The sequence below is a fragment of the Pan troglodytes genome, chromosome 16 (assembly GCF_028858775.2).
Source record: "Pan troglodytes isolate AG18354 chromosome 16, NHGRI_mPanTro3-v2.0_pri, whole genome shotgun sequence".
NCBI lineage: Eukaryota > Metazoa > Chordata > Mammalia > Primates > Hominidae > Pan > Pan troglodytes.
Genome location: NC_072414.2, coordinates 64,301,252 through 64,320,400, shown reverse-complemented (window position 1 = coordinate 64,320,400; position 19,149 = coordinate 64,301,252). Strand labels below are relative to the sequence as shown.

Here is a 19,149-nt window from a genome sequence, read left to right as displayed (position 1 = left end):
CACCTCTCCCATCAGACCTAAAATTCTGGAATTTGAAAACTTATTCCACCTTCTAGATCTCGAATACCCTCAATTTCCCAAACCCTGAGCCCAAACACTCCTGAATCCTCCATCTGGTGGCACCTCACTCAGGCCTAACCACCCACATGCATACCTTGGACTTGCACCCCTCCTCTGGCCTCCTAGTCCAGCCATCCCCCTCAAGAGCCTTCTTTTGACTCTCAGACTGCCAACCTAAAACACCGCAGACCCAAACCCTCCCCTTCTTCAGAACCCAGACCTGTCTAACACAAAATCCAATTCAATTCCCAGGAGGCTCTCAGTTCCAGACACCCCCTCATGTTCAACAACAGCCCCAATCTCTCCTGCCCTTCGCCAGAATCCCAATGCACTCTACCCCTTTTGATTTCAGTTCAGAACCCTGACCTCAGCTGGGAACTCCTGCCACCCTGTGTCCCTTTCTTCTTGGATTTCTCTCAGCTAAATCCACACTTCTTTCCTTCTCTAATCCCCTCACTCCTGTGCCTCTTCTTTGCTCCTCCCCAATCCTCTTTATGGCCTCTTTCTTTCCCTCCCCTCACAGGCTGGTCCCAGTCCAGGCCCATTCTCAGGGTGAGTCAGGCTGAAGAGACAGAAGGAGATCTTCTCCCTGCCCTTTCTAGAGAGATACACGGTCCTGTTCGGCCACACCCCTTTCTTCCTGTAGAGAGAGGGAGGAGGCTTGTTTACATGCAGAAAAGTCTGTCCAGGCAGGGCTGGAGTAAGAGAGCCAGAGTCACATGTCATACATGGGCAGGAGAAGGGGAGATGATTTGAGAAGAAACACTCTTATCTCCTCCCCCACCACCACCACCATGCTGTGCTTTCAAGTTTTTGCTGGGAAAGAGTCACCAACTATCCTCCATGATCTTCCTAAGAGAGGAGTGGTGGGCCTTGGGTAACAGCTAAAGGTACATTCCTAAGGACTGAGAGCTGGAATCAGACTGCCACCTCTTCAACTTGGAGGCCTCGTAGGGTTCCTTGGCACACTAATGTAGGCACTTCGAGAAAATGCAAATAGAAGAGCTAGGACCATCTGGCTAGGAGTACAGCTTCCACCCTTTGGGCTGGGATTGTGTTAATGGGTGTATGAAAGGACAATACCACACCATCTAGAGTCCTTCTAATGCACTCCCACTACCTGCCTGTCTGTCCATCCCTCTGTAGTAACTCATTTTCTTATTTTTAGACATTGATTTCAGGATGTACATACAAAGCTAATCTTTGTAGGCCATCCGTACAATAAGGGAAGTGTATAGAATACCCTTAAATCTCACTCTTCTCACTATCAGTCTCTGAACTGTTCCCTCATCCTCTCTCTTTTCATTTAGCTCTAATTCTGCCTGTTATTTTCATTCATCTGTCTCTCAAACCATGCTTCTCTGTCTTTTCTTCCCTTCATTCTTCCACCCTCTATCCCGGCTAGTCCACATGGGGCTTCTTTGGGCAGCAACTGGGCCCCTGAACCTTTCAGACAGGCAACCTGCCCGGTTTGGACGTCAGGTGATATGGGTTGGTAGCAAAACACAGAGCAGGGATGTAAGTGGAATCAGGTGTTTGGTGATTTATTTCCAAACTAAATCACACTTCTCCAAGGCAAGTGTTGCCTTCCAAGATGATTGTGGAGGGTCTCCAAGTCAACATCTTCCTCATCCTCCCCCCAGCAACAGTGACTCATTTTCCTTTTGATGTCTGGGTACCGAGGCAGGCAGCCACAGTGCTTTGAAAACAACCCCAGCTTGGGAGTTAAGACATTCCAAATCCTGCCCTGCCACTGACCCACTCTCTGGGCTTCAGTTTCCCTGTTGATGGGATAAGAGTTTTGCTCAGTTCTCTAAGTTCCCTTTAACTCAATGAATGTCCGACAATAAACCCATCTTAATGGGGCAGCCCTGTAGAAGAGGCCAGAAAAAAATGTTCCCATTTGCCTTTCTAATCTGCTGAGGTCTAAGTGGAAATCTGCCCCAAGTTCCTAATGGCTCACCATATCCACTTTCTCCTCCTTCAGTCCTTCTCCCTCCTACACTCAGAATGCTCCTTTTGAAAACAGATCTTATCATCTCACAGATCTGCTTAAAACCCTTTAAAGTGGCTCTCTATTGCTCTTAGGAAAAAGTTCAAAATCCAACTGAGGCCCACAAGGCTACGTATGACTTGATTCCTGCATATCTCACTAGCCACTCTGCCCCCATACACCAGCCTCCAGCCACACTAACCTTCTATCCATTTCCCCAACACACCAAATTCTTGATTCAGTCTTCATATATGCTTTTCCCTCTGTCTGAAATAATCACTGTCCTTTTCATGACCTGATTGTTAAGGACTCAGTGTTCTTGTTCTCGAGGACTCAGTGCCTTCTTTGAGACATTACTCAACCCTTTGGACTTGTTTAGGGGTCCCTCATGATTTGTCTAATCCCCATGAGGGCAGGGAATGTGTCTGTCTTGTTGCCACTCTATCCCCAAGGTCATCAAAATGCCCCACCATAATAAGTAAGTGTTCAATAAATATTTTCTGAATGAATGAGTGCTCAGTGGCTGTTGGAAAGGAGGAGAGTGTTGCTTCAGTGCTTCCTAGCAGGCTACAGGTCCTGAGGCTGAACAAAGAGAGGGCTAAACTTGACCCTTTGGCTCAACCTAGACCTCTTCGCTGACCCATATATGCTGGCCCTTTTAGAGGAGCCAGATTTGAGGCACAATAACTCTTTAAGAGGCCCTACCTCAAAGCCCTAGGAGGGTTGACAGATCAAGATCCTTGAACAGGATTAGGGGGTCCCTGGAAACTCCCACCTATGGGAAGCCCTTAAACCAATCCCATCTTCTAAGTCTCAAATCAATCCATTCCCCAGCTTCAAACTTAGGGGAGGGAGACATGGACAAGAGCTGGGGGCTCCTGGGGTTGGCTCCCAATCCTTCTTTTACTCTTTTGCCTCCTCCCATCCGAAACTGAGTTGGGAAGGAATTGAGGCTGATCCTGGGAGACTCCATGAGTCTGAATCCAAAATGGAAGGGGAAGTCTGGGTTAAAGATGATGATAAAGCTGCTTAGGGAGGTTTAACCCCAACAGGACTTGTGACTGGAGTGGGGAGGGGAGATGTGGGATTGTATGCACATGTGACTGGGTGTGGGCACATATGTTCTCTGGGCAGGATGCCAGGAGCAAATGAAAGGGAGCCAGAGCCTGGGACACTGGTCCCCAGGCACATGAAGCCCCTCCCTCCGAGGTGGGAGGCAGAGAGGGCTTCTCAGAAAGCAGAGTCCTTGTTTAAAGGAGAGTGGCCTTAAGTTTGTCAACTTAGTGGGGTATTTCGAAGAAGAATAGTTGGGGGTTTCAGGAAACCCCCTGAGCCAGCCTCTTCCTCCTCAGGCTGTGCCTTCCTCACCTACTGCGCCCGGGACTCTGCTCTCAAGGCCCAGAGTGCACTGCACGAGCAGAAGACCCTGCCAGGGGTAAGTCCTCCAGGTTGGGGGGTGGGAATCACCTCAGGCTGGGGACAGTGCCCTGTGTGCATGCCAAAGCAGCATGTGGGGGCTGGGTTGGGACCGAGAACTAGAAGCAGAGTCATCTTTCTAGGAGAGGGCTTCCTGTACCCTGAACAGCAACAAATTCTTTGTTACATCCAATCTTCTGGCTCAAAAAAGGGGCTCAAGATCCTTGGGCCAGGCATTCCACCCATCTTTTAGGAGAGGCATCAGTGTTGAGGGCTAAGCTAGAATTTATTCACCTTGGCTAAAATTATGGCTTTGGGTGTCACTTGTCACTGGTGTGAGCATGTATGCAGATACATGGGTTAGAGGTTCTGCTGGACTGGTAGCCCATTTTCTCTAGTCCTAAGGTCCTTGCTGGAACTTCTCTCTAGTCCTTTTCCTGTAATGGTTATTTTTGGTGCCTTGACTCACTAAGATTGTCTTCCCTCCACACTGCAAACACTTGGCTAAAGTTAGGGGAGACCTGATTCTACAGGCAGCTAGGCTTGTAGGCACCAATGGTACCTGGTCTGGTCTTGGCTAATGGATAATCGGTCAACAAAAGGCAAGGTGGGACCTACTGACCATATGGCAGAATAAAGGGGTGATCGTTAGTAACTAGCATGGGTTTACCAAGAGCAAGTCATACTATACAGCCTTGTTTTCTCTTGTCCAAGAAGCGGTGTGTCTAGAACAGAGCACTGTTTAAATGCCATTCACAGGCCAAACTTGGGACTATGTCCAGTTCTAGGCGTCTCAAATTTAAGAGAGTCGTTTGTCTACAAGAAAGAGACGAGGATGAAGTAAAGACACAAGACATATTTGGAATAATAGTTTGGAAGAGTTGGGATGATTTAACTGGAGGAGATAGGGCTTAGAGGGACTTTAATAGGGAGGCATCATAAGCTAATAATTAAAAATACTGGTTTTTGAGGCCGAGTGCGGTGGCTCACGCCTGTAATCCTAGCACTTTGGGAGGACAAGGCGGGCAGATCACCTGAGGTCAGGAGTTCGAGACCAGCCTGGCCAACATGGTGAAACCCTGTCTCTACTAAAAATACAAAAATTAGCTAGACATGGTGGCAGATGCCTGTAGTCCCAGCTACTTGGGAGGCTGAGGCAAGAGAATCACTTGAACCTGGGAGGCAGAGGTTGCAGTGAGCCAAGATCATGCCACTGCACTCCAGCTTGGGCAACAAAGTGAGACTCAGTCTCAAAAAAACAAAAACAAAAACACTGGGTTTTGAGTCTCACAGACCTGGATTTGAATCCCAGCTCTGCCATTTATCAGTTCTGTGTCTCTGGGCACGTTACTTGGACTCCTGAGCTTCAGTCTCTTTAGATATGAGGAGTGGGTTATACTAACACCTAGCTCGCTTGGCTGTAGTGAGGATTACTTGAGGCTTAGCAAGTGCCTGGCACAGAGTAAGATCTCAATAAGTACTACTGTTGGGGTTGGGGTAACTACCTTCAGATTCTAGAAGAGGGGTTTGGTTTTCTATGAGTGGTCCCAGAAGGCAAGATTCGGATCAGTTAATATAATAAGAAATAGGCACTGATTTCAGCTCAGTATAAAGAAGTCACTTCTCTGAATTGGAGCTACCAAGCAATGGAGCAAGCTTCGCCAAGAGCTAATCAAGCTGTTAATGGGGTGACAGCTCCTAGAACCAAGCACAGTAACTGAAGCACCTTTAGCCTCACTTTTGGGGACTAAGTGCCAAGTAACACCAATTTGTCACCATCACTGATCCTCTGTATGCAAGCTCCTGAGTCAGAGAGACCTGGGTGTGGATCCAGGCCCCACCACTCACTAGCTTTGTGACTTTGGGCAAGTCTTTACTGCTAAGCCTAAGTTTCCTCACCTGTAAAGTTAAACTCATAGGGTTGTTGTGGTTAAATGAGCTATGTCATTAAGTGAACTAAAGTACTCAATGCTGTTCTCGGCAGAAAATAAGCACTCGATATGAGTTAGCTGGTGGTAGTAGTGATAGTAACAGTAATAGTAACAGCAGCATTAGTAGGAGTAGGAGTAGAACTCATCATTCATCTAATCATGGGAGCAAATGACTTCTGCTTCTAGAACTGAGAGTCAATGAGACAAGCTGTAACATTCCATGTGGGAAACAGCATGGTAAAGGTGCAGACACAGAAGGAACAGGTGGGTGTGAAATGCGGCTGGCACTGTGGGGGAGGCCCACATGAGCATGGAGGGAAGCTGGAGGGAAGATCTACAGAGAGCAGCAGTTGAAGATGAAACTTTGAATGCCAGGCTTTACCCTGAAAGGAAATGGGAGGTCCCCCCCAAAAAAATTAAGATAAACTTTGGGAGGAAAAAAATCTCTCCTCCACAAGACACAGGGCTCTGCCCAACTAATTTTTGTAATTTTAGTAGAGATGAGGTTTCACCATGTTGGCCAGGCTAGTCTTGAACTTCTGGCCTCAAGTGATCCACCCACCTTGGCTTCCCAAAATGCTGGGATTACAGGCATGAGCCACCGCACCAGGCCTAAATAAGGTATTGTTATTGGCATTCCCATTTTACAGGTGAGAAAACTAAGTCATAAGAATCAAGTGACTTGCCCAAGGTCATATAGTTAATAATGGGAAGATCTGGACTTTGGGCCCAGCTAATCTGGCCCTAGAACTCATTCACTTAACCACTGTACTGTGACCTGAGACAACCAGGTAGCAGACAGGGGTCTTAGGTTCTAGAGAGAATGGTGACTGGGGACATCTTCCCCCTCTCACTGTTTCATCTGCAGGTCTCCAACATGGCCTGGCTTCCTCTGATACTGTCAGGATTGGCTTTATTCACCCTCTCCAGCTTAACAAAGTGAAAATTAATATTTAATTATTCTCCTAAATGAAAATCAATGGCTGTGTTGGCCAGCCCCAGCAATGCCTGTGCCATCAATCTTTCCTCTGGGCCTGCCAGGGACAGCAGCAACTTTAGTCGCCTGGCCTTAGGCCCACCAGCATGGAGGAGGAGTGCCCAGCTCTCTGCTGCCATTGGGTCCTAAGCACAGCTGCCACCTGCTGGAGAAGCAGGGACAAGACTTTAATGTGAATTCCTGCTGGCATCAGGCAGGACTGTCACCATGGGACCAGAAAAGGCTAGGTCAGCCCCCAGAGAGAAAAGTCTGAAACCCTAGGGGGAATTTCATGGTTTGTTTTTTGTTTTTTGTGTTTTTTTGAGACACATCTTCATTCTGTCACCCAGGCTGGAGTGCAGTGGTGCCATCTCAGCTCACTGCAACCTCCACCTCCAGGGTTCAAGTGATTCTCCTGCCTCAGCCTCCCAAGTAGCTGGGATTACGGGCACCCACCACCACGCCAAGCTAATTTTTTTGTATTTTTAGTAGAGACAGGGTTTCACCATGTTGGTCAGGCTGGTTTTGAACTCCTGACTTCAAGTGATCTGCCCGCTTCAGCCTCTCAAAGTGCTAGGATTACAGGCGTGAGCCACCACTCCTGGCCAAGAATTTCATGGATTCTGATTGACTAAGACCTTCTCTTGCTTGGCTCCTCTCCATTTGTCCCCTGCCAATTTCTGTCCCCTATGAAAGCTTGCCTCCCTATTCGAGAACTCCTTCAAACCTTGGTTGGTCTGTCCCACCTGGCTCCCACCTCCTGAAGCCTCTTCCTGATGAAGCCAGAATTCCTTCTTTTAGCCTCACTTTATGCTCCAGAATCCACCTGAAGAGGGTGAGGCCTAGCCTCAGCCCCACTTACGAGATGCATAAGGTGCCTCCCTATTTGTTTATCTCCCTGTTCCTGACTTCCCTTTCTTTGGGAAGCCATCCCTTCAAACGCTGTGAAGAAGGCAGATGTTACTGAGTAGGGGAGTGCATTTGCTTTTGCAAGTTGTGCCCTGCACAAAACAGCTTGGGTGGAGAGGGCAGATGGGGGCAAAAATCCAGCCATGCTCTATTGACTAAGTCATGCACATTATTTCAAGGCTTTGTCAGCCCAGAGGAAAGGGCACATTTTTTCTCATTCATCCCAGGGTTGGGGAGTGCCTTTTTATAATTTACAGAAATGCACTGTATGTGCTAGCAACCACTTCATGAATGAGTCTGAGTCTTTGCCCTCAAGATGCTTCTTAAAAATGAGCCTCATTGGCCGGGCGCAGTGGCTCACGCCTGTAATCCCAGCACTTTGGGAGGCTGAGGCGGGCGGATCACGAGGTCAGGAGATTGAGACCATCCTGGCTAACACAGTGAAACCCCGTCTCTACTAAAAATACAAAAAATTAGCAGGGCGTGATGGCGAGCGCCTGTAGTCCCAGCTACTCGGGAGGCTGAGGCAGGAGAAAGGCGTGAACCTGGGAGGCGGAGCTTGCAGTGAGCCGAGATCGCATCGCTGCACTCCAGCCTGGGTGACAGAGCGAGACTCCGTCTCAAAAAAAAAAAAAAAAAAAAAAAAAAAAAAGGTGAGCCTCATTGCATCTCACTCAGGCATACATCTGGGCAAGTAAAAGAGAGACCAGAACTGGGGAGGGAGTCCCAGAGTCAAACTGTAAAGGAAAAGGCCGGGTGCGGTGGTTCGCACTTGTAATCCCAGCGCTTTGGGAGGCTGAGGCGGGCGGATCACTTGAGGTCAGGAGTTTGAGACCAGCCTGGCCAACATGGTGAAACCCCGTCTCTACTAAAAATACAAAAATACAAAATAAAAATAAATAAATAAATAAAGGAATAAAGAAAAGAATAAAAAGAAATGGGGAGGGAGTAGATGCTTTGCAGAGATGTTATCTGAGCTGAATCATGATCATATTTTATCATATTTGAGGATCTAGAAACCTAAAAGACAAGAAAATTTGGGGACAGTGTGAACACTGGCAGGGAAGGTGTCTAGCAAAGATAGCTAAGGCTCCACATGAGTAGACAGAATCGTGCATGTTGGGCAGCAGTGGAAGAAAGACTCACAAGTTTTGACAGCTAGTCTTAGAATCTTGGGCTTTAACAGGAGGCTTGCAATGGGGGAACAGAGGTGGATTTTAAGCAGAGAAGAGTAAGAGACTAGTTTCAAAAGATTACTCTGGGCCAGGCATAGTGGCTTATGCCTGTAATCCCAGCACTTTGGGAGGCTGAGGCTGGAGGATCGCTGAGCCCAGAAGTTTGAGACCAGCCTGGACAACATAGTGAGACCCCGTCTCTACAAAAGTTTTTTAAAAATTAGCCAGGTGTGGTGGTGTGCACCTGTAGTCCCAGCTACTTGGGAGGCTGAGGTGGGAGGGTTGCTTGAGCCCTGGAGGTCGACGCTGTCTCAAAAAAAAAAAAAAAAAAAAGATTACTCTGGCTATGGTGTGAAGAAGGTTGGGTTGGAAAGGAAGCAACACTGGAGGCTGGATGACCCTTTAGTGCAGTGTTGCTTGAGTGTGGATGAATGGTGATGCTGGCCTAGAGCTGGAGATAGGCCAGGAAAGGAGATAAGAGGTCAGATTTCAGAGCTGTTTAGGATATCCACATAGATTCTAGAACCAATGGGACTTGACAGTGGGTTGAATTAGAGGAGGGGGGTGAGGTAAAACAAAGTACTAAAAATTACAAAGTTTGGTTTTTTTCTGTCCCACTCTGCCCTGCACCTCCTGACACCTTTCCCAGACTTACCAGTGTTCCCTTCCTCGAGAAGGTTCTGATAAACTCTTCCCATGGAATGGGGAGTGCTGAGGGTGTGAGTGCTCAGTGAAAAGAATAGTTGGCATCAGGGCAGAAGAATCTGAAAAGGGCAATGCTGAGCCCAAAGGGAGGAATTTTAGACAAATCAGGGCAGAGAGTTAGGTAGGGTTTTGCTCTCCCTTCTGCTCACTGGGGCAGAAGGTCCAGGGCCCTGTGCGTGTCTGTGTGGCCTCTGACCTTCCCCACTCCATTGCCTGGAATAGGTTGTTCTCTCTGACATTCTATCCCTTGAATTCCCCTCCAGGGCTGGGCTCTGAAGCAGACATGGGCCTGGACTCCACCTGGGAAATTCTTAAGGGAACAGGTGCTCAGCCAGGGCAAGAGCTCACCTGAAGTCCCAGGACAAGTTTTTGGCCTGGGAGGCAATGTCCTCTTTTCCTCAAGGGGGACTCCTGATTACGTCCTGATTATCCCACTGCCATGTCCCTCCTCTGCCCATGGCAGGAACAAGATATATATAATAGGTTGCCCAGGAAGCTCGTGGGGGCAGCTCTCTTTCTCCTCCAGCCACACATAACATGCCTAAATCCCAGGTGTCCTCCATCACCACTGCTCTGTGGGGACTGAAGGCTCAGAGCCCTGCTCTCCCCAACTCTGTTCTTACTCTCTTGGGTTCCTCCCCTGGGGACTTCCTTGTACCCCCAAACTCCCAAACTCCCACCTTCCCCAACTCCCAAGCGATGAACCTGAGGCTCAGCCAATATGCCCTCCTCTTCCCGGGTCCACATATCCAATAGAACTATAGTCCAGTTAATTCTTCCTACACATCTGTTAAATCTGTTCATTTCTTTCTATCCAGGTCACATTCACCTCTCACCTGTGCCACTGATCTTCTTGCCTCTAATCACTCCTTTTCCAATCCTTTCTCCACATAGTGACAGCTTATGGGATCCTTCATAAGACAAAACTGACTAGATGATTCCTCTACTTAAAACCCTTTCCTGTCTGGGCATAGCGGCTCACACCTGTAATCCCAGCACTTTGAAAGGATGAAGTCCAAGGATCGCTTGAGCCCAGAAGTTTGAGACCATCCTGGGCAACATAGTGAGACCCAGTCTCTACAAAAAATTTAAAAATTAGCTGGGCATGGTGGCATGTACCTGTATTCCTAGCTATTTGGGAGGCTGAAGTAGAATAATCGCTTAGCCCAAGATTTGGAGTTTGCAGTGAGCTATGATGGCGCCACTGTACTCCAGCCTGGGTAGCAGAGTAAGACCACAGGTCAGGAGTTTGAGACCAGTCTGGCCAACATGGTGAAACCGTCTCTACTAAAAATACAAAAATTAGCTGGGCATGGTGGTGGGTGTCTGTAATCCCAGCTACTCAGGAGGCAGAGGCAGGAGAATTGCTTGAACCTGGGAGGCGGAGATTGCAGTGAGCTGAGATCGCGCCACTGCACTCCAACCTGGGTGATAGAGTGAGACTCAGTCTCCAAAATAAATAAATAAATAAAAATGTTTAAAAAAAACATTTAAAAATCCTTCCCTCCCCTGGATCCTCATTGCCTTTGAAATACAACAAAGTCAAAAGTCAAAATTCGTTGATGCGGTTTTCACAGCCTTCCCTAATCTGGCCCTTGCCTACCTTTCAGTTTCAAATCCTTAACAACAATAACAACAACAAAAACCGGCCAGGTGCGGTGGCTCACGCCTGTAATCCCAGCACTTTGGGAGGCTGAGGCAGGCAGATCACCTGAGGTCGGGAGTTCAAGACCAACCTGACCAACATGGAGAAACCCCGTCTTTACTAAAAATACAAAATTAGCCGGGCATGGTGGCGCATGCCTGTAATCCCAGCTACTCGGGAGGCTGAGGCAGGAGACTTGCTTGAATTGGGAGGCGGAGGTTTCGGTGAGGCGAGATTATGCCATTGCACTCCAGCCTGGGCAACAAGAGCAAAACTCTGACTCAAAAAACAAACAAACAAAAAAAATAACTTTTTATATCTGAGGTATCTACTAAGATCTAGCAGTTGTCATTTTCATCACAACGCTGCAAGGTAAGATCATGATTCCCTCGTCACTAGTGTGGATATTGAGGCTCAGAGACCTTAGAGAAGCAAGTGATAGAGCCAGGATTGAAATCCGCATCTATCTGCTAGGAAGCAATTTGCTCTACCATGGCTACTCCCATGCCAAGTGCTCACTAGAAACTTTGCTCCTTCAGGCTTGCAGCTCCCTGTCCGTACCCTAGCCATTGCAGCTCCCTGTCCGTACCCTAGCCATTCAGCGTGCTCAGCCACCACTCCTACCTCTCCTATTATCTCTACATGGCCAATGACCCCAGTCCTGCAAGGCTCAGGTCAAACATTGCCTCTTCTATGCAGCTTTCCTCAGTCAACCTCTTCAGCTGGAGTCTGCCTCTTCCACAGCTCTTGACCTTGCACTCCCCCGAGGCCCTGGTCCCTCTGTGCCTCACTATTTGTGTTCGTGCCTTAAGAATGGATTTGAGCAGCACTCCAATGCAAAAATCATGGGCTTCAGCCTCAGACAGATCTGGGGGTAAATCCCAGCTCAACCACTTACCCACCATGGGATCTTAGACAAGTGATTTCACCTCCCTCAGCCTCAGCTTTCTCATCTATGATATGGGGACACTTGTATTCCCTTGAAGAGTGGTTGGAAGGATTTAGAGACATTGTATGTAAAGTGTCCCAGGAAGGGCCTGGCACAGAGTGGGCTCTCAGGAAATGGTAACATTATCTTCCCCTCTGCGAGCCTATGAAGAGAGGATCCCCATACAGATCATCACTGTCTCCCACGAAAGGCTGCCTGGGGCTCATCACAGAGTTCAGGAAATGCTGGCAGCATGCCTGGGTGGTGGGAGGCCTAGGTCAGGTCCAGGGGGGGAACATGTATGTACCACCCGATGCCCACTCTCTGTTGAAGGGTGGGGAAGTGGGTGGGAGGAGAGAAGGTGGCGTCCCCCAGAGCACCATCTCCCAGGAAACCCAGCCAGGGAGGCAGCTGCCATGGAAACTGCTGCTGTCACGTGTGCTCGTCACTCTAGGCTCCAGAGAGAAATTCTCAGGATCTATTTAAGAACTAATAAAATAATGATGGTCTTGCTCACCCTCACTGCCCCCCACCCCAGGCTTCTACTCTTTTGGCCTTCTTCCCTACCAGGCTCCTCCCTGCCTCTCCTGCACCGGCTTCCTTACCCTTCCTCTCCTCATTTCCTTCCCCTCTCCACCAGTAACTCTCTTTCCTTGCCCCTTTCTAGAACTGTCTTTCTCTCACATCATTTCTGTCTGCCAGTGTTTCTTCATCTCTCCCTGTGTCTCTGCTCTCCATGGCTCTGTCTCTTGGTCTTTCCTCCACAATCACAGGTGGCCATGCCCAGGGACGGGTCCTGTCCTCCTGGTCCCTGGTCCAGGCCAGTCCAGACCTGTCAAGCTCGCCCTGATCTGCTTGGATTGATCTGTCATCCCCTCTAGACTGCAACCTGAGTCCTGTTGGTGTCTCCGCCCCCACCCACAGCCTGGTACACTGCAGGTGCTCCACCACCAGCGGGTGGGTGTGTCAGAGCCCTGGGTGGGAGGGGAGTTGCGCTGGTTCAGACTTGGCCTGTTCTCCTTTCCTTTTTTTTTTTTTTTTTTTTTAGTAAGCCCTCCCTGCCCCTCCCACCCCCAAATTTGATCCAAAGGAAATTGCTCAACTGTGACTGCCAGGGCGTTACCATGGTTACTGGGTAGCACTTGTGGCTATGGTAACAGGAAGCTGCCTGTTGTCTCGGCAACGAGCAAATTGGTAAGGGATGGAGTGGCCCCTGATTGGTGCAGAAGCAGAGCATTTCCTGAGGGGAGGGGGTCAGATCATCACCTTCTCAGGCCAGATGGGCATCAGTACCCCTTCCTCCATGAACGGGAAGGCCGCTGTTTTTTCCTCCCGGCACTCAGCTGCCTGCCCCCCAACAATAATTCCTCACCTCCCACGCACCCAGCTCTTGGCAGTTTACAAAGACCTTTTGCGTCCCCATTACCTCATGTGATCCCCACAACACCCATGAGAGGAAGGTGAGATGGGGATTCAATCATGAATTCACTCAGGGTGGTTGGGGGATGGGGATGTGGGGGGGATATATTGAAATCACCTAGGAGCGTTTTCAAATTATGCAATACCCCAACTTAAGAGCCTCATCTGGTTCCTGGGTGATTTTTATCTACACCTCATCAGGAACCCCTGAATTAAAAGATGAAGTTGGTGGGAGCGGGGAAGGGATGGAAGGAGAAGTCAAGCTGCTTTCCAGGCTTATAGCTTGGGTGACTGGGAGGATCAGGTTGGGGCAAAAAAAAAAAAAAAAACAAATGAGCTCTCGTTTGGGTGTGTTGAGTGAAGGCGCCCGTGGGACTTTCTAGTGGGGATGTCCAGCAGGCAGCTGGTAACATGGCTCTGAAGCTCAGAGGAGAATGCAGGCTGGAGACACAGAGCTCTAAGTCATCCCTGTGTGGAGAGGAGCTGAGGCTGAGTGTGGATGAGACTATCCAAGAAAAGTAGGAAGAGCCAGACAAAAAGGGCTGAGAATGGCACCTTGGAAAACTCCAGCATCCTCAGGGAAGGGGACCCTAGGGAGGGGATGGAGCAGGTGAGCGTGGAGACTCTAGTGATACAGCAGCTTGGGAAATGTTTTCCTCATTTGAAAAATTGAATCTGGCCGGGCGCAGTGGCTCACGCCTGTAATCCCAGCACTTTGGGAGGCTGAGGCGGGTGAATCATTTGAGGTCAGGAGTTCAAGAATAACTTAGCCAACATGGAGAAACCCTGTCTCTACTAAAAATACAAAAATCAGCCGGGCCTGGTGGCACGTGCCCGTAATTTCAGCTACACAGGAGAAAAAGAAAAATTGAATCTGAGAAAGGGTGGCTTACTTAAAGTCATACAACCATTAAATGACTAGAGTTGAGGGCAGATAGCACGGAGTCTGATTCCCAGACTCTCATCTAAATGACACATAGCGTGATATTCTCCATTTTAGACATAAAACACAAATCTGCAGTATCAATTCTACCCTCCTTCCCAATCCTCTCATGCAAAGCCTTTAAGTAAGTCCAGAAGCCAAAGGGACAGGCCTCACATAGCCCCTGCCCAGAGCCCCAGGCAGAAAAGTCTCTTTAGCCGCTTCATTCCACCTTGTGCTTACCACTAAGTTCCTGTCACCCATCCCTGCCAGTTTCAGCACCTTCTAAATTCCTGGGTTTAAGGAAGGAATCTTGGAGAAAATCTGTAATCCCAGTTTGGAAGTGGTAGAGTGCAGAGTTCCAAGGGGCTAGGGCTCAGATCCTGAGGAGTCCAGGGTTCGAGAAGCTGGGGGCTCCAGGACCAGGCAGTCACGCTGAATGGGTGTGTTGGTCCGATGTCTTTCAGATGAATCGTCCGATCCAAGTGAAGCCAGCTGCCAGTGAGGGCCGAGGAGGTAACTTCCCTGTCTGACCAACCTCAGGCTGCAACCCGTGTAAGGGAGGGTGGGCCCACACCTGGAGTCTGTCCTACCCATTTAGTATGAGAGCCTCCCTGGGTCAAGGGGACAGGTGGGGCTCAGAGTTGCTGAGCCCCAGAAATAGCTCAGCCTTCCCTGCTCAGACTGAGCAGGGCTGGGGTTCTGGGGAGCCCAGACCCAGAAGAAGCAAGAAGGGCCTAAACAGATGCCAGTGATAGAGAAAGGGGGTTCTTGCCACTTACCCTTGGAGAGAGATCATTCCTGTTTTGCCACATGGAACTTTCAGGGTTTCGTTGTTGTTGTTGTTTTTAAGAATCAGGTGGGGGTTATTCTCCTTCTCCATATCCTTCTGATATCAGAAAACACAGTCCGTTTCGGATTGAGGCCATTCCTTCATTGTAATTGCCTAGCTGCTCATGGTAAAAGATAAGGCTGGTACGACAGACTTTATGGGCCATAGTAAGTCCTCTATGCTGAGGACCATGGAAAGCTCTGATAGCTACACTGTTTCCTGGTAGAGAAAAACCAGAGCTCCTTAAGAACAGGAGGTGGGCTGAGCGTGGTGGCTCATACCTATAATCCCAGCACTTTGGGAGGCTGAGGTGGGTGGATCATTTGAGGCCAAGAGTTCGAGACCAGCCTGGGCAACATGGTGAAACCTCGTCTCTACTACAAATAGATAAATTAGCTGGGTGTGGTAGTGGATGCCTGTAATCCCAGCTACTCGGAGGCTGAGGCAGGGAGGCTGAGGCAGGAGAATCGCTTAAACCTGGGAGGCGGAGGTTGTAGTGAGCCGAGATCACGCCATTGCACTCCAGCCTGGGCAACAGAGCATGATTCTGTATCAAAACAAAAACAAAAACAAAAACAAAACCACATAGGACGGTTAGAGAGCCTGTGCTTTCTTCTAACCAGCTGGGTTCTGGCCAGCTTCCAAGCTGTAAAGGCAAGGCTGGATTCTGGTGTCAGTTCTTGGTGTTTTTCTCACCCTTGCATCTTAGATCCTTCCAGTGTATCAGCCTATAGCCCTCCCTGATGTCTGCTGACTCTTTATCTTGGGTAAGACTCTCTTCCTGTCTAACCCAAGATCAACCATGGCTTTGCTAGCTGAAAGAAGCTGCCCGAGTTCAGGAACAGAATGGAACCCAATTGATATAAACATGTATTGAGTCCTACTAATTCTGTACCCCTCTCAGACTTCATGCTCAGTCTGAGAACCCACACACAGAGTTCTGGTGACTTTGTGGTTCCACTGTGAAGTTCGTTCCTCCAAGAAATACTTCCATTATCCTTTTAGATTCTCTGACCTCTGGTCTCTGATTCTTGATTTCTGGTCAAGATGTTATCACCTTCACCTTGTCTTGGAGAGATATTTCCAAGTTTCCTCCTCCATCCACACACACATTCTCCTTTCCCTTTTTATTCTTTCCAGTCAGGTTTTTGAGATGTTCCAGGCTGCATGCAAAACTTCATGTTTATGTAACCCAAGAATTTCTGCCTCTTGGGAAACTCTTTTATGCATCAAGGCCATTGTTGGCCAGCTACTAAGCCCTGCCCACAACCATGAGCCAGTCCCACAGCTGAGAAGCCAACTAAGAGTATGTGAGTGAGCTGTGAAGCAGACAGGTTCAACCACACAACCAACATCTTCTGAGCAACTTACTCCACAGCAGGAATACAGATGTGAGCAAAGCAGACCTGGTACCTGGCCTCATGAAGCACGGATGCTATGAGAGGATATGGACAAGTAAACAAGGGAACACAATTCAGTGTGATCACTGCTTTCAAGGGGAAGTCCAGGGGAATTGTGGGGACACAAACAAGGGGCACCTAACCCAGTCTGGAAGATCAAAGTGGGTTCCCAGAGGAGTAATATTTAAGCTGAGACCTCAAGGATGAATAGGAAGTAGTCAGAGAAAAGAGGAGAGAGGGAGCAAGCATGCTGGGCAGAGGAAGAGCATGTCCGCAGGCCCCAGAGCTCAGAAGAACGTGGTGCAATTTGGAGTCTTGTTCAGGAACTAAGTCCACAATGCTAGGGCACTCCTGCTGTATGGAGTCCACTACATCTTGTCAGTGTTTGGGCAGCCGCACAAAGGGGGCCTCCATGCTGATAGTGCTTTTGCTTGGCCTGGTTGATGTGTTCTGGTGGTCTGGGCTCTAAGCAATGATATCAGCTTGAGTTGTAGAATTTTCTTTCCACATTTTTGTATAAACTTTGCAGGTGTCACATCATTGACAAATTCTGTACATATGGCATTTCCACCTATACACCTGTTTAAAAGAGCAGGAAAAGCAAATCTAGCTGAAAAAGAGTATTGCCTGGCAGCAGAACTCATAATTTAGCAGTTGTGTTACACAGATATTTCTGGACAAGTGGTGGCTCTCAAGAAGCATACACTCCAAATGCATCCATGAATAATCCTTCTTGCAGGTTTGGATGACCAGATCTCTCAATTCCTCCCTGCTCCCTACTATATATTCAGGAGAGAAAAGGCCTATGTACTCAGTCTTGCAGAACAGTTGGGCCTTTACAATTTATAAGTATTTTAATACTAACAGATCTGTGTTAGATAATCATTACTAATCAAAATGTATTTTCTTCAGTGCTATCATATATATCTTCTAAAGTGAGTTCAACCCTCTGCTGAATTTTAACACAACCTAATGCTTTAGAAAGTCAACTTTTTGGCTGGGAGCAGTGGCTCACGCCTGTAATCCCAGCACTTTGGGAGGCCGAGGCGGGCGGATCACGAGGTCAGGAGATCAAGACCATCTTGGTTAACACGGTGAAACCCCATCTCTACTAAAAATACAATAATTAGCCAGGTGTGGTGGCGGGTGCATGTAGTCCCATCTACTCAGGAGGCTGAGACGGGAGAACGGCGTGAACCCAGGAGGCGGAGCTTGCAGTGAGCCAAGATCGCGCCACTGCACTCCAGCCTGGGTGACAGAGGGAGACTCTGTCTCAAAAAAAAAAAAAATCAACTTTTTAAAATGGTATTGGATTTTGCTTTTAAAATGTAACATTTGGCAACAATGTGGAACAGCGTGTCCCATTTAAGTCTTATATCTGTGACCTCAAACATTCTATAAACCGTCAGAGTCAATGGTCACACACACCTGACCAGATATATTTACGCCAGTAAGCCTGTGTCTTCTAAAATTATTCCTGAAATTAAATCCCTTAGTTTACCATTGGTTAATAATGGTTTCTTTATCCGATAAGAGTACTGATGTCAATGAAAACAATCTAAGGGATATCAAGGCCAACATATTCTTCCAAAACCTTCCAGTTTCTTCTGGAAGGGATTATGCATGATTTTTCTTCCCATCAAGTAGGGATCATCAGCTCAAATACTACAGGAGCCCAGGTAGGTAACCTTAAATGGATGAGACTCCCATGATTAAATAAAATAATTTACAGCTGGGCATGTGGGCTGGTGCCTGTAATCCCAGCACTTTAGGAGGCCAAGGCGGGAGGATGACTTGAGCTCACAAGTTTGAGACCAGCCTGGGCAACATGGTGAAGCCCTGTCTCTGCAAAAAATATACAAAAATTAGCTGGGTGTGGTGGCATACATCTTTAGTCCCAGCTACCCAGCTACTCAGGAGGCTGAGGCAGGAGGATCACTCGAGCCCAGGAGTTCGAGGCTGCAGTGAGCTAAGATGGCGCTACTGCACTCCAGCCTAGGTGAATGAATGAGACCCTGTCTCAAAAAAAAAAAAAAATCATTTTAGCTGTATTAAATGTTGGCAACTAATTCAATTTTTAAAAATAGACCAGCACTGTGAGAGCCTACCAAACCTATCATAATTGCTTCTTTTTCCATCTGCCATAAAGCAGGATTACATTGTGCACACATGAGCTTTTTTTCTTTTTCTTTTTGAGATGGAGTTTCACTCTGTCGCCCAGGCTGGAGTACAGTGGCGCCATCTCCACTCAACGCAACCTCCGCCTCCTGGGTTCAAGCGATTCTCCTGCCTCAGCCTCCTGAGTAGCTGGGATAACAGGTGCCCACTAGCACGCCCAGCTAATTTTTGTATTTTTAGTAAAGACGAGGTTTCGCCATGTTGGCCAGGCTGGTCTTGAACTGCTGACCACAAATGATCTGTCTGCTTCGGCCTCCCAAAGTGCTGGGATTACAGGTGTGAGCCACCACACCCAACCTAGCTTTTTTACAAAAATAGCTACTTTGTCTTCTGTCACTTGACTTTTGATGTAACAGTGTACTAGTAGTCTTACTTTTAATCAATAAACATGAGGTTTGTGGTTGAAATAACCAACATACATATTGTATATTTTATGATTTTTATTTATTTACTGATTTGTCTGTTTATTTACTTTTTTTTTTTTTTTTTTTTTAGAGACAGTGTTTCACTCTGTTGCCCAGGCTAGAATGCAGTGGCACCATCATAGCTCACTGCAGCCTTGAACTCCTGGGCTCAAGTGATCCCCCTGCCTCAGCCCCCTGAGTAGCTGGGACTACAGGTGCATGCCACTATGCCCAGCTAATTTTTGTATTTTTATTT

At 48.0% G+C, this 19,149-nt stretch overlaps 1 protein-coding gene across 15 annotated transcripts in view; it reads left to right on the top strand.

Annotated features, from left to right (window-relative positions):
• The window catches only part of CELF6 (CUGBP Elav-like family member 6), a 91,749-nt gene that overhangs the window by 57,149 nt on the left and 15,451 nt on the right, over nt 1-19,149 (top strand). For 10 of the 15 annotated variants that reach the window (XR_010151783.1, XM_063795248.1, XM_063795243.1 and 7 more), the window contains one exon: nt 3,406-3,488. Coding sequence is in view for 14 of the 15 variants with exons in the window: in XM_063795248.1 (XP_063651318.1) it covers nt 3,406-3,488 (83 nt within the window). In the remaining variant the exon portion in view is untranslated. Of the gene's footprint in view, nt 1-3,405; nt 3,489-12,994; nt 13,199-14,546; nt 14,596-19,149 lie in introns of those variants that run through there. The other 5 variants (XM_016927152.3, XM_016927147.3, XM_016927148.3 and 2 more) reach the window with 2 other exon arrangements.